We start from the raw sequence: 19,165 nt of genomic DNA on the forward strand, positions 1-19,165 counted from the left end.
TTCGCGGAATGGAGGGGTGGAAATAATTTGTTTAAAAATAAATAACTCAGCGAAAAGATGCCAACTCCGACATAGTTAAAACATAACTCTTTTTACAAAAAATAAACGGTGCTTTGCAACTAACAACACCCTTAAATCGCGTTTAGTTGTGGGATATATCTACACAGCGTAAGTGCTACCCCTCTTATCTGAAGTGGTACGTCCGAGAAACTGAGAGCATTTTGGCTCTAACTGAGCTGCCGTTACATTCAAAGTCTGGCGACGGTTAGATCCGAAATGGCGGGCAGAAGGCGGCAGTTTCAGTGAGGCGTTGCAGACGCTGGCTATAATGTGGTGCTCCGCTTGCTGGTGATAGTGAATACTACCAGTGTCCTAACGGGATGAACGGACAGGCTGTGGAAATAATAGACCACCTAAAGACGGGGCTGGCGTCGAGTCGAGCCGTGGACATCTTTTTAAAAAAACGAGCAGCTTTCTGGTGGGTACCTGATGTAGGTATGAAAAACGGCTGTGGTGGTCGATGACGCGTGATCCAGCTACAAGGCGTCCAGATTAAGGTTAAATCCGATGGCGAGCGAATGCACCCAAGAAACGGTTTTGCGTTTTCTAAGCGAGAGAGGAGGGAGAGTGAAAAACGCCGATCTGATAGAGCATTTTCGCTCAGCCATCCCCACCGAGCCAGGCAAGAAAGCAGCGGCCAGGGAGGCTTTTAAGGGGTACGTGGACAGCGTGGCTGTGGTGAAAGTGGACAACGGGGAGAAATATGTTTGCCTGAAGAAGAAGTTCAGGGGATGGAGGGGTGAAGGGACCCGAGATGGCCGTGAGCAGGACGGCGGCGCCGTTAAACGTGCCACGGGAACTGTCCCGTCAGAAAGGAGCGAGGACGAAGATGCAAAACAAAAAATTGCACCTGGCTCAGGTTGCGGAACTGCTGCCGCCCCGGGCGTGTCGGGAAGCGCCTCGACTTCACCGGCAACAGGAGCGGAGCCGCATGGAGCGGAGATGGGGAATTGGCTCACAAAAAAGCAGTCCGATCAAGATGGAGGAGCCAGAAAGCTGGAGGATATACCAGAAGTCACGGTAGCAGAGGTGTCCCCTGAACATGTGACTGGCAGGACTGGAGGAGTGAGCAAGAGTAGGTCTGATCAGACTGTCCCTGATGGTTTGGAAGGTGGATCAGACCTAGTAGAGTTGGACAGTAGATCAGATCAGATTGTCCCCCTGGTGGGAACATCTGATCACAGCATCCAAAAGGGTCTGGAAAATCCATCTGATCAGACCGCCCAGTTGGGTCTAGAAGGTCAGGCGACCCCACTGGAACTGGGGAGTGAGTCTGATCAGAAGGAGTGCCAGTGGCTTAAACGCAAGCCGTCTGGAGGATCCCGACGTTGTCACCAGTCTGCAGATGAGACACACGCTGACTTGGTGCCAGGCAGCGACATCAACACCCCGAAAGGCAGCCGGAAAAGCTTCCTCAAGCACATGATGCACAGCTCGCCGCAGGTCCGGCGCAGCATGGCGCTGAGGAGCTCTGTGCACTTGTCCACCAGGTGCAAGGACTCTTCCGCAAGGAGCGATGGTGATGCTGCCTCGCTGCACTCCTCTGGTATGGCAGACTATGAGAACGCCACGGTTGCGCTGGAGCCTCTGGAGCACGAGTGGATGATGTGTGCGAGCGACGGCGAGTGGGAGAGCCTGAGACGGCTGCTGGCCGCTGAGCCGGGCCTTGTGTGCAAGAAGGACTTCGTGACGGGTTTCACGTGCCTCCACTGGGCCGCCAAGTTGGGTAAAGCAGAGCTGCTGGTGCTCCTTGTGAGCTTTGCCACACAGCATGATGTTCTGGTGGATGTGAACGTGCGCTCTGGTGCCGGCTACACACCACTGCACCTGGCAGCAATGCACAACCACATGGAGGTGGTGAAACTGTTGATCGGTGCGTACGACGCTGACGTGGAGGTACGAGACTACAGTGGCAAGAAAGCCAGCCAGTACCTGAGGGGCGAGGTGGCACGGGACGTCCTGGACATAGTCGGTGCAGGCACAGAGGTTGATGGCCAGAGTACTGATGGTGGAGAAGGCAGTGGGTGGAGACTGTCCAAGGTTTTCCAGGCCAACCTCAGGCCGCTGAAGCTGCTGCACCACAGCACGAGCGAGGACGACGTGAGCACAGCAGGCGAGAACGCAGGGCTCACCAGGGAAAAAGTGCTGCGAAGGAAGACGTCCCTGCGAGGGCTCAGGCCCAGGCTGAGCAAGATCCGCACAAGGACGCAAATCGTGCACAGCACGTCTCTATCTGGGCACTTCGAGAGCGAGACAAGAGAAACCTCCGGTTCATTTAAGTCCAGGCCCAAGTCCAATCTCTTTGGGTGACTGTGGTACGATCATCTCGGGTCCATTGATTGTATTGGTCAGAAAAAGCTAATGTTGCTGACGATCCTATGAAAATCTACCTTAATTCTCAAATGCTACCAGTGAATGATAGTAAAATTTATATTATTATGCAAATAACATCATGCTAATTGATGCCTACTACCTTCCAGTCTTTGTTAGCCATGTGATCATGATTGTTGTTTCTTTAAGGCACGGATGTCAAACTGGGTTCTTCCAGGCCTCAGCTCTGCAGAGTTTAGTCTTCACCCTCATTAAACACCGATTCAGCTCATCAGCTAAGCAGTAAGGACTTCATGAGTTGAGTTCAGAATGTCTGAAGAGGAGAAATGCCGATCTGTGCAGAGCTGCGGCCGAGAAGGAACCCAGTTTAACACATCTGCTTCAAGGCCTGGTTTCCTGGACATGGATTAAGCCTAGTTTCAGACTACGCTCTATTGGTAATAATGTTTAACCATTAAAAATCATATTTAGTCTATGCTTAGGCTTAATTTAGGACTGGAAAATCATCCCTGAGGATTGGAGGCTGTGTTCAGAATGTGCTGAATGATTTTAAACCCACCAGCATCTGAGCTGTGAAGTTTTTTTAGACCGTGCACATTGCAGTGTGAACATGGTTCAGGTCTGTATGATGTCATTACTTTTATGCTGTTTTTTTTAGATTTACTATAGCACTAGCTGAACATCACAGTTCAAAACTCAAATGAAATTTGAATATGAATCTATTCAGAGTAATATTCACATTTTATATACACTTTTAATATAAACTTAGTCACCTTTAGTACTGAAATACTGGAAATACCTTTACATACAAATAAGGCCAAATTGAGAGCTTTCGATTTTCACAGATTAAAGGTGAGTAAAATTTATTTTTCAAAACTTCTGCATCATTTAATGGTTTAGATGTAAACAGTGGTGATGATGGTAACCAGGGGTTGTGATGTCTACCATTCATTCACTATCCAAAATGACCACCTGTATCTACATGCATGTGTGTTAATATGTAAAGTTAATGATAAATCAAGGTGGGAACTATTGTTCCTCACAACACCCTGCATGTACATCACCACCATGAATGGATAAATAAATATGTTTTAGGCCAAAACGTTATCTCAAAACTTTAAACAATGTTTCTGTCATTGTTTAGAGGCATTGAACTCCTCAGACGTTTGGTTCCTATCACCACCATTGTGAACACATTGTGACTCTATGAACAGAGCCTTTCACATCAAACCGCACTGAGCGACTGTTTACATCTTGTAAATCTTGCAGAAATTTTGAGAAGTCAGCAGAATTCCTTGTTGAGTCTATTGACTCTTCTCTGAAAGTGTTTTTCAGCTTTAGACTTGGCTTTCGTAGCACACCTTTGGCACTGTGCTGTGCTCCTGCTGCCAGGAGTCTGACACTCATGCTAAGACGTAATCTGAGGGTGGACACAGGCCCATATCGTCCTGCGCTGTGTAGGAAAGCTGCTGGCCGGTCCACCCTTCGTACTGCAGTGTATGTCAAATACGGAGGTTTAAACGTTACCATGTTGTGTTGTATTTGGAAAACTGTCACTAGTTCACTTATTTTTACTATCACTATGGTAACACAAAAGTTTTTGAGACAGTTCTTTATATTCTCTGTTGGTTCATTTTTCTTTGCACTTTTCAGACAGAGCACTAATAATAACTAACACCTTTTTAATTGTAGTTATGTTGGACTCTACTGCACTAGTTTAGTTTAGTTATGTATTTAGTTAATTTTTAATTTAGTTTATGTATTGCCGCATTGCTAAATGCCGACTGGCATGTCTGTAGATGTTGGCTGTGACTGTCATTGCGGTTGCACATCAACAGACTTCAGCTTCCTACATCTCAGCACAAGCACTCTTAACCTTCTCAGCCTGGTGCTTCGGACTAATGGGTTTTTAAGGATGGAATAACAGGGCAAACATCTCCTCTCTCTCTGTTCCTTATCTTCCTTCATGCTCCTTTTTTCCTTCTCTCTTTGTGTTCTCTGTCTTCTCTCTCTCTCTCTCTCTCTCTCTCTCTCTCTCTCTCTCTCTCTCTCTCTCTCTCTCTCTCTCTCTCTCTCTCTCTCTCTCTCTCTCTCTCTCTCTCTCTCTCTCTCTCTCTCTCTCTCTCTCTCTCTCTCTCTCTCTCTCTCTGTTGTGTGCAGGCTGTTAGAGATTTCACTCTGTTATCAGGTTGAAGTGTCTGCACTCTTGGTGTCCCTGGATCTGCAAACATAACTCTGTGCATGTTTGCATGTCGGTTAATGAATGTCCTCGGTTGTTAGACAAGGTCTCTGCTGACCTAACAGTGTTTGTGCGCTGGAGTGTAATGATTGTCATCAGAGCATGATGACCTGCTGCTTACTTTCCTTTGTTGACTTATCACGTGACGTTCAGAGCGCAATCAGTGCTGAGCTCCACTACGTATTGGTGAGATTGTGTCACAGGCCGTGGTCGACTGGGCAGAATATTAGAGCTTCCTGTTGGCTATCCTTCCATTCCTTTGGCTCCTTTAACTTCCAAATGGGATAGATTTGCAATGGGAACTACGCACTCACGCAGAAATGAGGTTATGCAATAGTACAACTGTTCAAGCTTGTTCTTTTCCAAAGAAATAAACAGTTCATCAGTACTTTCTGAATCACTTTAACAGAATAGCAGCTGTCAGTGACTGAAGGGGGTTAGATGTCAGTTTTTATTTTCTAAATCTTTAAACTTGTTAAAGGGGTATCCCATCCTAAAACTAGAGTTTGATATGTTGTTTATGTAGTGTTCTGTATGTAGCACATCATTGAATCCCTCAAGCCCCTCAGTTTGATAGAATTCATGACTTTAGATCATTTTTGTGGTCATGGATATTCTCGTACTACAATACCCATCATGCACTACCCGAAAAGACCTTACAGCCACAAGAAAACTTTGTAGTGTCAACCAATCCTGACTGCAGCTCAAGCCACTGATCTATAGGCTAATCAACACAACCAAGCTGTTCTTTTACCTTTTCAGTCAGAGAAAAGATGCTAGACTGAGTTAGCTACCTTGCTAATTTTAGCCTTTAGCTTGTTGCGTAATCCATTCTCATTCTATGTTGCTACAGTTAAGATTTTCAGATTTCTAGCAGTAAGATTAACTATCTCCCTTCCTCTGCGTTCACAGGCCAAAAAAAAATTAGATCCCCCAAAAATCCACCCCATAGGGCTGGTAGGTTTTCAGAAGTTCCACCCACCTTCAAGGTACATCATCAAAAGGGGGTTTTCCTGATCTTTAAAGCAGAAAATCTCACTCTAGAGATTATTCCCACACCACTGCTCACAACAGATGACTGGAATTTTAATTTTGACCTGAGTGCCCCTTCAAACTCTAGCAGTCGGAAAAATCTGCGTTTGATTCTTTAGCGATGTAATGATCGGATTAGATGTTTCGTGTTTAGTGCTGCCATCCTGTAGTGAAGTTTAGGCAAATGTTTATCTTTATTGCCTTCACCCTGAGGCCCTTGAGCTACGTGTGTGTGCGCTGAAATAGTCTCGTGTTTGTCTTGTGATTTGTCCGTGTTGTTGAATTCGTGATGATCTCCGACAGGCTTATGGATTGTTTCTTGTCAGACTGTTTTCAACTACCCGCATGTGTTTTGTGCTGATGTGCCCTGATATGGTGCCATTTTAGCTCAGTGTCAGGGGAGCCAGCAAACCTCGCCTTCAAGGCAGAGGACGCAGTAGTTTTTTTTAAAGGGCCCATATCCTACATTTCTCGTGTTTTAATAAGGTCCACTTTTGTGTCGTTTCATGTACTAAAATTGCCTTCCACCACTGGGATAGGCTCCAACTCCCCCTGCAACCCAGAAGGATAAGGTGTGTGTGTGTGTGTGTGTGTGTGTGTGCGTGTGTGTGTGTGTGTCTTCTGACTTCTCTTTATCCTTCAGAATTCAGCTCTTGTTGTCATTGTACTTGATACTTTGACTGATGCATGTAAATGATCTCTATTCTGATTGGCTGCTATGCTTTGTGCCTCATTTAAAAAGCAGGTTGGCCTGTACATTCCTCCTGATAGCATCACCGTGAGCGGGCGCCGCTAAACAGTTCTAGGCTGGATAGGTTTATAGATACAAATGTGTTGCTTTTTATGACCTCACAAAAGGGATGGATTCAAAACAGGCTGTTTTTGCAGCTTAATGGTATATTCATCATGTATACTGGGAAGTGAAGTCAAGTTTTTCTCTAAGAGTTAAGAGCTTGGCGCAGTGTTTAATATTGAGTTTTGAAATATGTCATGCGTCCTCCACTCAATATCTCACGTATATGGAAACGGCCCATTTCGAAATCCTTCTTTCTGTGATGTCATGAAAACTACATTTATATATATCCATCTATACTGAAAGCAGTTTAGCACCACTTTCCATGCTGACGTTATACAGAGTGTTTCACTCTGGAGACTTTTTGAACAAGGATGGCCAATCAGAACAGAGCTCATTTACATATATCAGTCTAAAAGGCACACTGGGACACAAAGTGTTTTTCAACCTGCTCTCCATGCTAATATCCCTGAGGTTGAGGTAAAACTGGTTGTACTCCTGTGCTCATCTGCCTGTTACAGTATAGCAGTTATATTTGGGTTTCTATTTGTATACTGGCACTAGATCAGATTTTGTTCAGCACAAAACAAACAGATAAACATTTATATTTCTATACCAAAGTGGATCATCTTTTTGGACCTACCATGCTACAAATGTACAGTTCAGACTTTAATGCTATATTGTAAAAGGGCTAAGACTTTGTATTGGTTTATACAGGTTTATTTGTTTTTCAGAAGAGTTTTATGGTTCTTTTATAGCAGTCAACTGTGCTGACAGCACAAAGGTTTGGTACGATCAAACTAACTGTAGTTTCGATACAGTCTTAACTTTACAGTCTTTAGTGATGTCAGTGTCTGGATCATGTCTGTTTAAAATATTTATTAGAGTAAAACATGTCTAGCTGAGACATGTCAGGGAGCTTTATGGGAAAATAAAGGATTTTATATGTTGCCATTCATTTTCCAGTGACTTTCTCTTAATACATCATACACCATACACCATGACATCATGACCACCTCCTTGTTTCTACGCTCATTGTCCACTTTATCAGCTCCACTTACTATATAGCTGCACTTTGTAGTTCTACAGTTACAGACTGTAGTCCATCTGTTTCTCTGATACTTTGTTAGACCCCTACAAAGTGCACATATATAGTAAGTGGAGCTGATAAAGTGGACAATGAGCGTAGAAACAAGGAGGTGGTTTTAATGTGGCTCTGATTGGTGTCCAAATATATCCATTAGGTAATTTAGAGGGGTATAAATCCCCCAAACAGTGGGCTGCTAAGCAGTGGAACTGCATTCTCTGGAGTGATGGATCTCCATCCAATACTTTTGGAGGGAGATGGCATGTCCAGAACTAATCATCCAGCATCAGTACCTGACCTCACTAATGCTCTTGTGGCTGCAATCAGATCCTCACAGCAATGTTGTAATGTCTAGTGTAAAGCCTTCCCAGAAGACTAAAGACTGTTACGACAGCAAAGTAAAGGCCAACTCCCTTTTAAAACCCTCCTAAAACCTTTGGACAAATGCTCTGCTCAAGCCTTTAACATAGTACAGTATATTATAGGTTAACTATGTGAGTAATCCATTCACATATACTCTAGCTGTGAAAAATATTTACTGTACCTTAAAGTATTCATTATTTCAGATTAGTGTTGTTTTGAGGACATCACTGAAATACCATAAAACACTGTTTTCCATGAAGGAACTATAATGATATAAATCCTGGTGGTAAAGTCCACAGTTTGCTCCTTGTGATTGTGTTATTACAGCATCTCAGTCCATCTGTAAGACACTCCAACCCAAGAAGGCCAGCTCATCCCTCACCACAGCCCACGCCTTTAAGGTCTTGACAAACTGGCAGTGTTCTGAGGCAGCATATTGAGGCAATGAGGCAACCGATACAGTGCATATTGACAGCAATTCATTTTCAGAGTGGACTTTATCCTGTTTCTGTTTTTTTGAGGTCCCTCATCCAAAAACCCACAACTATATTAACATCATTGTTTACCTGTTTACCTGTATTGTGGAGCTGTGGCTTCAGGGGCCAGATTAATGAATGTTTTCACTAAAAAGTTCATAAGAATGTTCTTGAAATGCAGTTCTCACGTATTGTCTTAAGGGGAATCCAGTCATTTAGATGTAAACGAAGTCATTCAGAGTGGTTTGGTGTGAATTGGCTCATTGTAGAGAAACGTAGTCCTAATCCCATTTCTTCTTTTTACCCCTACCCCTTGTTTTCAAGTGCCACCCAAACCCTAGACATGAACACGTAAAACAGGGCTAAGGGCTAAGTGGTAGGGGCAAGGGGTGAAATTGGGATTGGGCCTTACTGAGGCAATATGCACATTTAGCTGCTTTACTGACCAAGCCACCACCAAACCTACATGTGTCTTCTGTGTTTTCAGATATAGTGTTGATGATAAAATAGTGGTAAATCTGAAGTAAAGTTTTCTATGGGGTCTGTATTGCCTTATAACACCCTGCATGCACCTCTCCACCATGAATGGCCAAAATGTTTTAGTGTATTTTTAATCATTCTGTGTAATAATGTCCTGTGAGGGAGCATTTAGAGACATTAAAGCCTTCGGACATCTGGTTCCAATCACCAACGCTTTCAACATTTCTGACTCAGCAAGTTTCTGTGGAACAGCATTTGACATCAAACCCCTCTGAATGAGTTTGTTTACATCTTAACCATTTAATTATTAAGAAAATGATCTAAAAATTGGTGCAAGTCCCCTTTATAGAGTCATATTTATTTTGTAAAGGCTGCTATTTTGACATTATGTGGTTTAGCAATATCCGTTACAGATTAAAATCTTTGAAGTTATTAGAAGTCATTCTGTGTTTGAGTGTTTCTGTAAGGTGGAAAAGGCAGGAGGATGTGCTGTACTCTCTTCATTTTTGCTCTATAATACTGGGTTCTGCTGGACTTCAACAATGAGATGTTCGGCGTCCACAGCTCCCCAAAAAATTCAACTGTTGGTCAATGGGGCGCTGCGGTTGATGGCAAAAGGTAAGAAAACTGAATGTTCTGCTGACAGCTGTGATAGACTTCTGTCGCCACTGACTGGCCAAAGTTTCCATCACTGCTGTATTATAAATAGTGGATTATTTGGTTTGCCTAATGCAGAAAATGTGAAAAATTGGCTGAATTTCGCTTTAAAATGACACAACAATGTACAATAATGATATTGCATTCCCTTGCAATAATTTAGTTTTTTCTCCCTTACAGTGATTGCGTTCCCCTACAGCTGTTTTGTGCTCCCTCACAATAATTTCATGTTCCCTTTCAAAATTTTTGCGCTCCTTTGCAATAATTTTGTTTCTCTCACAATAATTTTATGTTCACTTGTGAATGTTTAATGCTCTCTAACAGTAATTTTGTGGTCCCTTGCAAACATTTTACACTCCTTCGCAAAAATGTTGCGATCTTTGCAAGTGTTTTGCATTCACTCACAATAATTTTGTCACCTTGCCTACTTGTTTTGCTCCCTCACAGTAATTTTGCGTTCGCTTGCAAATGCAATGGATTTTGTAAGGAAAGGCAAAACCTTTGCATGGCAATGCAAAACGTTTGCAAGGGAACGCAATGTAATTGCAGTTTTTTCGCAATGGTACTTTAGTACTCTCAATTAGAAAAAAAAAACTTTCTTTAGGCTTTTTAGATGCTAACTTTGGCAAACGGAGAAAAATTAAGCACGATTGAGATTTAATTTTTTTAGACGCTCGGGTTCTTCAGAGCTGTTGTGTTTCTCTAGTGCACTGCATCACCCAGAAGGGCAGAGACACACATGCAGGACCCTGTGATTTACCATGCATTTGTTAGAGAATACTGTAGTTTGGTACAGCTGATTTAGGTGCGAGAGAGAGTTGCTGATGTGGAGAATGTGCAGTGAGTCATCAAATTTTGTTGTCCCACCCTCTAAGCTCTCAGTGTGTGCTCAATCAACTGTCCAAGGCCACACACACACACACACACACACACATATAGCAATAACAATTGCTATTCTTCTATAGCAATACAGTCACACTGCACTAGCTTACATATACAGACCTCTGTGTTTACTCAGGACCATATCTAGACAATGTCTAAAGTACACTCATTCAGTCATATGTGAAGCATCATTGTGCTGTATTTACACTTTAGGAGTCACACCTAACAATTTGCCTCAAAATTCATTATGACATGCTTTTCTCCGATCAGTGGGATCCCTCAGGACCTTCTAGGCCGTCGGAGAAGACCTAATGATTCCCAAGAACTTAAAAATACTGGTCTATTTTAAGTTACATTTTAAGTACACCTTTATTTAATAGACCGTTCCTGCATGTTATATTTAAACGCTTCTGTTATTAGCATAGCAGCAGTTCAATTTCTGTTTAACACAAGTTTGGCTAAAGCAGAAACTGCAAAGGTTTAATACGAAACTGTGTGTTAAATTAAACCTGGCTGCTCTGTCAAAACAAGCACAAAGCTACGTTATCCGCCACTAAACTTCTGCTAACCAGATGTACTGTCAAAGTATGTCAACATTACATATGCATCAACATTATATAACACACACACACACACACACACAAAAACAAACACACATGTATCGCTGTTGTCAGAAGAAAACTATGTATCTCCAAAATGTTTGTCAATGGAACCAGACGTCTTTCCAAGCAAATCTGGGTCATTTCTTTACACACAATGTAAAGGGCAACAGGTACTTTCAAATGTCAAAAACTGAAAAATGACAAAAATGGAGATACAAAGTTTTCTGACAATATATATCGCTGTTGTCGGAAGAAAAACTATATATGCATATATATATATAACATTAGATAAAACTATATAATGGGGGAGAAAGTCTTGTTTTATTGACTTGTATTAAAAGAAAAGCAGCAGTAATGTTATTTTTATGTTATAAATAGCTAGATCACATACAGGAAAACCAGAATCCTTTAACTTGTATATATTTAAAAAATAATATATATAATATATAAAAGGATCATATATAATAAATAAATGTATAAATACAGTATCCATTCTATTCATACAAGAGATTTCTATCATTTTCTACATTTTAGAATAACAGCGAAAAATTAAATATAAATTAACACAAACAGTTCAGTACCTCCAAAAATATCCTGAAAGCAAGTCACCTGAAAAGAATGGAAGTTTTAAAAAAAGGCAAAACAATGGACACACTTCATACTGAGAAAACTATTAGTATATGCAGTTGTTGAGTCTTCTGTATAATTTTCTGTTAAATATAGGTTTTTTTACTTTTTCCCAGCACTGAAAAGTAAATATCTTGTACTGAATAGCTGAACATGGAAATTAAATAAATGATAGGTGGTCTCTGGTTTCTGCACCGTACTGTATGATTATGAACAGTGGGTTTGCACTCACACTACACTCTTACTGTGTGACTACACAGCAGGGGTGGGGGGGGCCTAAACGGCCTGTCACTCTTGCAGTGGTGTGGTGCCCTCTAGAGTTCATAAAGGATTACTGTGTCTAGGGCTGTATTAATGCTCAGGGTTAGCAGGGCTCCAGTACTGGACCCCCATGCTGGAAAGAGGAAATGGAAAATTTGCTATTTTTCATATAGAATGGAGTGTATGGATTTGGGTGAGATTGGCACATTTCAATCATACTTTATCAAAGTTCACATACTACAAACCTCAATTCCAAAAAAGTTGATACAGTGTATGAAATACTGATAAAAGCAAAAAGCAGTGATTAGTAAATTCTATTTGCCCTGTATTGAATTAAAAAAAGAACATGGTATGTATGTATGTGTAGATATATAGATTCCAAATTTGATGACAGCATTCCTTTCCAAGAAAATTGAGACAGGAAAATGTTTACCAGTGTGTTACACCACCTTTCCTTTCAACAAAACGTAATAATCATTTGAGGAGTGAACACTCTGAGAAATAAAGGTACTAAACTGTCACTGGGGCAGTCCCCCTTTTGTCACTTGGGTGGGACCCTCAAGGGTATATCTCAGTAGCTTTAGTCAGGGAACATAACTGTACCATAATCCACTCGAATGATATCTTCTAAGTTGTACTGACTCTACACCCTGTCTCGCCTCCAGGCTTTTAATTTTATTGTTCTGTTTTAAAACATTAGGCTTTGAAAAGTTACAAATACAAACTTTTCACCTGGGAAAAAAACCTATTTAAGGTTCACAATTGGGCCTTAAAACCACTGTTGTACCTTTTGAGGGAACATTTACATTGCTTGTACCTTGATGAACAGAAATGTACTTGCACAGAGCCTTTCTTTCTATCAGTGAAGATGCCAATTTGCTGTCTGGATTACAGGCAGGCCAGTCTGGCATGCACACTGTCTGATTACACAGCCATACAGCTGTATTGTATAGAAAGTGAGTTAGCATTTAATGTAGATGCCCTGAAAAAGAGGTTGTCTAGAAGGGGGCACATGTGTATATATTTTTTAGTGTTAATGTTGCCATTACATATGTGCAAGGTACTCATGCCATGGGCACTAATGCATGCCCCATACTGTACCTTGGCCTTTGAACTTTACACTGGTAACAGTCTGGATGGCCAGATTCTTCACAGAACACCCATTATTTCCATGATTAATACACAATACACATTTCCACTGAGCTTCAGTCAACTTCAGAGCTCAAGCCCAGATAATTCAGTGTTCAAGACATTGTTGATATGTGGCTTCTGCTGTGCATAGTACAGTCTTAACCTGCATTTGTGGAAGCAGCAACGATCAGCGTTTATTGACAACAGCTTCTCAAAGAATTCTTAAACCTGAATCTCCATCAAAGAACCATGGCAGGTTTTTAATGCAGTGCACTCTGGGAGGTTGAAGGTCATGGGCATTCAGTTGTGGTTTTTGACCTTGCCTTTTGACCATGTCTCTATACCAAGGAAACAGATGTGAAGATCCAGAAGTTTGTGAATGACTCCATTGTGATGGGCCTCATAGCCAACAGGGTTGAGTCTTCACCTGCTGCTCAACAGCACAAAAGACATAAAACAACTAGACCTCGTGGACATTCCTGTTGTACCCAACCATATTTACATTTACCTGTCTTAGATTTTTTCCCCTCATTTGGAACGTGTTGCAGACATCAATTTTGAAATGAGTGTAGTTTTACAGAAACCTTTAATAAGGATTTTTGTACTGTTTATGTTTACATACAGGACAAAGTGGATTTACAAACCACTGCTTTTCTCACTGCTTTTTCCAAATTGAGGTTGTACACTGTTAGAAATAAAGGCTCTGTGGAGGTACATGTTTCATTCATCAAGGTACAAACAATGTAAATTTTCCCTCAAAAGTACGACAGTGGTTTAAGGGTCCAATTGTGTACTTAAATATGTTTTTCCAGGTGAAAGTACATATTTTTATCTTTTCGTAAGCTGATGTTTTTAATCAGAGAAACAATATAAAAAGCCTGGAGATGAGACGAGGTGTCTGGAGTCAGTACAACTTACAAAATATCATTTCAGTGGATTATGGTACAGTTATGGTACAAGAGGTTTACTGCCCCAGTGACAATGTCGTACCTTTTTTCTGAGTGTGTAATTTAAACAATTGTTTCAAAAATGGAAGAAAAAATTCACTTATTCAGACTATAGCTCCTTTTGAAAGACTGCAATGAAGTGCCAAGAAGGCCCAAGATTTATAGCCATAGGTGCTATATGTAACCTTGGTGGTGCCCACTTTTGTCTGGCAGTCCTGTAGACAGAATTCCAAGCTGAAACCTTTTGAGGAGTCCATCATCCTTGCACTCTAGTTTCTACAATAACAAGCTGTGCTTTATTTCCAGATGTTATTGCAGAAATCCTGACAGCTGGAATCAGGACTTTTTTGTAATAAGCCACATCTTTGTTCCAAAATGGGCTCCAAGAAACAAATCACAGCCTGGTTGTAAGCCATTCAGGCTGTACAGCAGTGCAGTACGTGGGGCAGTGCGGTGCCCTGGTGCAATTATTGACTGGCAGCTTTGTAAGTGAGAGGCTACATGTTCTGTCCAAGCTGGGTTTGTGGGTTTTATGGGCTTCGTTTATTGTTTTTGTGCATTCACTCTTCACTCGGGTGGGATGATTAAATAAAAAGCATGGGTTTTTTTTTCCAGCTCTCTCTGGCATCGGTTGCCACCTCAGCGCTCCTGTTTGCCCTGCTGGTACTCTGTGGAAACTTGTTGGCAAATCCCCCTGAATCATCAGCACGGATCAGGGCGCTTTTGTCTCAGGCTTTATTCGTGCCCATTGACAAACACCTGCTCTGTGTATATACACACACACACACACACACACACAGACTGCAGCCACCCCAAATAACCTCCACGTCACACACATCATGCCACACTGGTGTTTGTAATCAAGTTGTTTTGTGAGATATTGCACCCGTTTCTATGAGGCCTATACAGTGTTTACAGTAGGCAATGGTAAATGGGCAATAAGAGTTGGCTTGTGATGACCAGGGCTGAGCATGTGCCAAACTTGGCCTACTAAAGCATACCATCTACTTTTATTCTTTTAAACTTTTACTCCTCGAGGAAGCCCAGTATTATATGTAGTTAAAAAGCAGCTCCTGGTTTGTCCAATCAGTGCTTCAGTAAATTGTGCTCATGATGTAATTGATGATATTAAGTCTCTGTGGTAGGCTCAAGCCCAGGGATTTTACATGAAGAATGCAATTTGCAGAAATTTGCTGTCATCTCAATCCAAACACTAAATATTACTGATATAAAGTGAATGCAGAGGTATTGAATGATATGATATAGTTCTGAATGTTTGTTTTCTACTGCTTTTGTCACGGACATTGAAGCTCTAGTGGTTATTCATGGATTTGTATGATTATATCGTATCCTATTACATGCTCTAATTTTATGAGAAATAATGACCAACATTTGTCCATGTTGCAGCCAGATTGTGGACTCTTTAGTGGCTATAGGCTGTATTAGCTATATGCTGTACATACAACTTCAAAAACTGGTGGTCTTTCAAAAACAAATCTAATGAATGAAGGCCTAGTGACTTGAGTGACCTTACAGTCAGTGTACATAATGCATTTGCTTGACACAATGTTGCCTTATTTTTAGCAGTTGTGTGCTGTAATGTATTGTATCAATGAACCAAGCAAATTCAGTGCATCACTTAGAAAGGGAGGAAAATGGCAAAGAGAGAGAACAGGATTGTACTGGAGCTCACAAGCTCATGTTGAATTTATTTTACTTTAGCATTAGCAGGAGCACTATAGTGAGGTTCAGTACTCCTGCACGCGGCGGAGGGAGCCCACAGTGGGATGCATGGCACCCCACTCGCTAAAGCGTCGGTACTCGCCCCTCTCTAATAGGTACTGGCGTCCCCTGTAGTTGGCCTGCTCGAAGAAGACCCAGGCACCATCCAGCACCTTGCAAGAGTGGATCTCGCGGAAGCGGAAGCGGTCGAACAGGGATGGGCTGTCGTCACTGAACTCCATCATCTGGCCCACATAGTCAGGGCGCTCATAAACGCGAATGTGGTGTGATCCGGATGTCTGGGGGACAGGAGAGAGCACACAGACAGAGGTCAGTATATTTGGAGCATGAATTCTGAAAAATTATGCTTTAATTGATGATGTAATTTTTTGTGTTATCACTATTTAAAGCTTTAAAACCTCAATGGACCCACATTTCCATCCCTCATACTTACAACAATAAAAACAGGCTCATGCAAAGGTTAGGGTGCTCCTGGTCAGACCTTTGGTCAGATTACATTTTGTTGGCTTTTTAAGTAAAAAAATAAGTACACATCTTTAATGAGAACACGCTGTAATGCACAATTAACAATTAACTGTAATCCACAATTTGTATTTTTTCAATGTGTTAAACACAACAAATAAATAGAAGAAATGTAAATAAAGGCTACCTTTGAGTTGCTTGTAAAGAACTGGTCAACTTACCTTCAATAAGATGTGTAATTTGACCAGGGCTGTTCAAACCTTTGCCTATCACTATACTTATTGAATGAGTTTTACTACGTTTTATAGAAATACTCCAGCATTTTTCATCCTAACCTTTATCTGCCACATCTGTAGCATATAGTCGATTGCCTTGAAGAGTCATTTTCCAGCACTTAGAAATGAACATAAAAACAACTGATTTAAAACATACTAATCATAAAACTCAATGAGCAGCTGCATTGGCTTCTGTTATACGTCTGTGAGTCAGTGAGTTTTCCGTGCTTTTCCAGGTACAGAAAAATGCCTCAAATTTGTTATTAGTGGGAATCAGTAATAATTAGCTATTTAATGCTCAACACTCATTGTTTTTTTAAAGGTAACACAAAATCGGGCACAGATGTATTAAATAACAGGATCTGTTGTTTTTAACAGCTGTGTTTGGAAAGTGTGGGGGCAATATGGCAGAATATGGATCATTGTTCTATCTAGGTCAGTGTTTCTAAACTCAGTCTTTGGACCCCCACACAGTCCACATTTTTGCTCTACTTTAGCTCCCACACATCAGAACCGAGTGAACAAAACAGCAAGAAAAACAGGGTTGCTGTTTTTACCATTAACATAATAATACCAATAACATCTAATTTTAAAAACAGTAAAAAGTTTTGTCCATTTAACTACAGTGAAGCACCTTGTCTGGTGTAATAATATTGAAGCAGCAGTGATAAATAGCCTACATACTGCTCTTTATAGTGCTATAGTTAGATGATCAGGGTCTTTCTCTCTCTTTCACTTGCTTTGTGCTTTGAATTGTCACATATACATATAATATATTTTCAATATATAAGGTTTTTGTATGGGACACACTTACATGACGGATGATGCGACAGGAGCGCACAGTGTCATTGTAGCCATTCCAGCTCTGGTACTCAGGGTACTCTCCTCTGGTCAGGATGTACTGAGAGCCCAGGTAGTTGGGTCTCTCATACAGCACCCAGGCTCCGTTCTCCACCCGGATGGAGTTACAGCGGCTGAAGTGGGAGCTCAACTCGGGACAGTCGCTGCTGCACTCAAAGCAGCGGCCCTGGAAGTTCCTGTCCTCGTAGAAAACGATCTGCAGAGAAACAGCAGAGGGTTGTCATAATCAACACACTTAACTTGTGTCAGGAATCACTAAAAAGCTTTGAATTTATTTGATTCAAGTGTTTACATCTACATGATTATTGCCAAAAGAAGGCCTAAGTAAACTAAAAGATGAAGCTGCAAAATTCTGAGCTAAGCTAATGCATTAGTTTTTTCAGTGCACTCACTCATAATAATGCTTATAAGTGACCTTTCTGGTTCATAGAAAACTGAGTTAGCTTTGGAAAAAAATGGCTTGTAGTTGCAGTTTAGATTGTTAGGAATGTTAAAGTCACCACTGGACAGAAAGTGTTCGTTTCCACAAGGCTTCAAAGCACTAAAGGAAATTCTTTGTTGTACAGTCAGGCTATAGTCCAGATTTAACGATTTCACATAATAGGATCTTATTAGATGCCCAAAACAAACAGCTTGTGTCACATACCTTTCCAATACGTTCCATGACTGGGTCTTTGTGTTGTTTGGTATCTTAAATGTAACAAAATAAAATGTTAAAAATTCTCTCTGTCAAATAAAGCACTGGTGAGACTGGCAAAGTGTGAGATTTATATATGTAGGACATTGAAATGCATTGCCAGTAGAATCATTGTCATTTAAATGAGCCACCATTAACATTCTCGCAATAGCTGATGCTGCGTTTGTTTTAAAGTACATGGCTTTATGCGATGTTTAATGCCCATTGTATAGACGCTGACCTTCTGATCTCACTGTGCTCGATTCCAGAAAAGATTTATTTATCAGATTAAATTGCTTCCAGCACTTGGCGGCTCTCGCTGAGTGATACCCTGCCGCTGCGGGACAGCACTGCTGAACTGTATGGATTTGGCATTTTCATCACAAGGGGCTTTTATAATGTACAAACAGAGCAACAGAGATTGCAGGAAAAAGCAAGGCCTGTTCATGTCCTCAGATTGTCTGCATGGTCATGGTGTATTTGAAATGCATGAACAGAGCCATATAGACTGCAGCAGAGAATAAGAGAAGTGTTTTCTGCAGTAGTCTTCAGTTTTTCTGAATTGGAGACACTATTTAGTGCATGTTCTGCAGCAACATTTAGGTTTCATTTGGGTGGTAGTGCTTCAGAAGTGCATTAGTCCCTCTATATTGCACTGTAATGGTACTTGCATGAAGTAGCATTGCTGTGAATTCATATGCAAGCCACTATTACAAAAAAGTTGGGATAATATAGGAAATGCATAAGCTAAAAGCGGTGGCCACTCTGAACTTTTTTTAGACATAAATAGTAATCATATTTAATGTTTTGCTTCATTTTATTTTGTTTTTATTATGGTCGTTTTTCAATGAACATGTGCCAAATATGTTGGGACACTAGCAATTTAAGACTCAGAACATTGTGACATGTTTAACAAAATGTCTTAAACAGGTGATGCAGTCATGCTTGCATACAAACAGAGCATCAAGGGAAGGCCTAGTCTTTAATGAGCAAGGATGAGTAGTGGTTCAGCAAATACTGCAACAGTTCACGAACAATTTCACACTCTACAGTGCCATGTCATCAAAAAATTCAGGATATCCAGCAAAATCTCTATATTATATACTGTATTAAAAGGTGATGGATATCACCACATGGGCTCAGGAATACTGACAAACGGTTGCCAGTGAACACTGTTTGT

General features: G+C 41.2%; 2 protein-coding genes across 2 annotated transcripts; one reads left to right on the forward strand and one right to left on the reverse strand.

Moving 5' to 3' along the window:
* Positions 1-94: 94 nt before the first annotated feature.
* On the forward strand, positions 95-4,426 carry LOC108430021 (ankyrin repeat domain-containing protein SOWAHC-like). Its single transcript, XM_017702158.2, has one exon. The coding sequence runs from the start codon at positions 568-570 to the stop codon at positions 2,368-2,370; it is 1,803 nt and encodes a 600-aa protein (XP_017557647.1). The 5' UTR covers positions 95-567; the 3' UTR covers positions 2,371-4,426.
* An 11,290-nt stretch (positions 4,427-15,716) lies between these two features.
* On the reverse strand, positions 15,717-18,034 carry LOC108430005 (gamma-crystallin M2-like). The gene is made up of 3 exons (XM_017702127.1): positions 17,956-18,034; positions 17,263-17,505; positions 15,717-15,989 (listed from the first exon to the last, which is right to left on the reverse strand). Exons 1-3 carry the CDS (start codon positions 17,971-17,973, stop codon positions 15,717-15,719), a joined length of 534 nt encoding a protein of 177 aa, XP_017557616.1. The 5' UTR covers positions 17,974-18,034.
* Positions 18,035-19,165: the final 1,131 nt, after the last annotated feature.

Source organism: Pygocentrus nattereri, chromosome 30, assembly GCF_015220715.1.
Source record: "Pygocentrus nattereri isolate fPygNat1 chromosome 30, fPygNat1.pri, whole genome shotgun sequence".
Taxonomy (NCBI): domain Eukaryota; kingdom Metazoa; phylum Chordata; class Actinopteri; order Characiformes; family Serrasalmidae; genus Pygocentrus; species Pygocentrus nattereri.

Coding starts and splice junctions, on each gene's coding strand:
- LOC108430021 (XM_017702158.2), top strand. CDS start 568: ATGGCGAGCGAATGCACCCAAGAAACGGTTTTGCGTTTTCTAAGCGAG.
- LOC108430005 (XM_017702127.1), bottom strand. Junction 15,990..17,262: donor CCTGTCGCATCATCCGTCAT/GTAAGTGTGTCC, acceptor CCTGTCCCCCAG/ACATCCGGATCACACCACAT.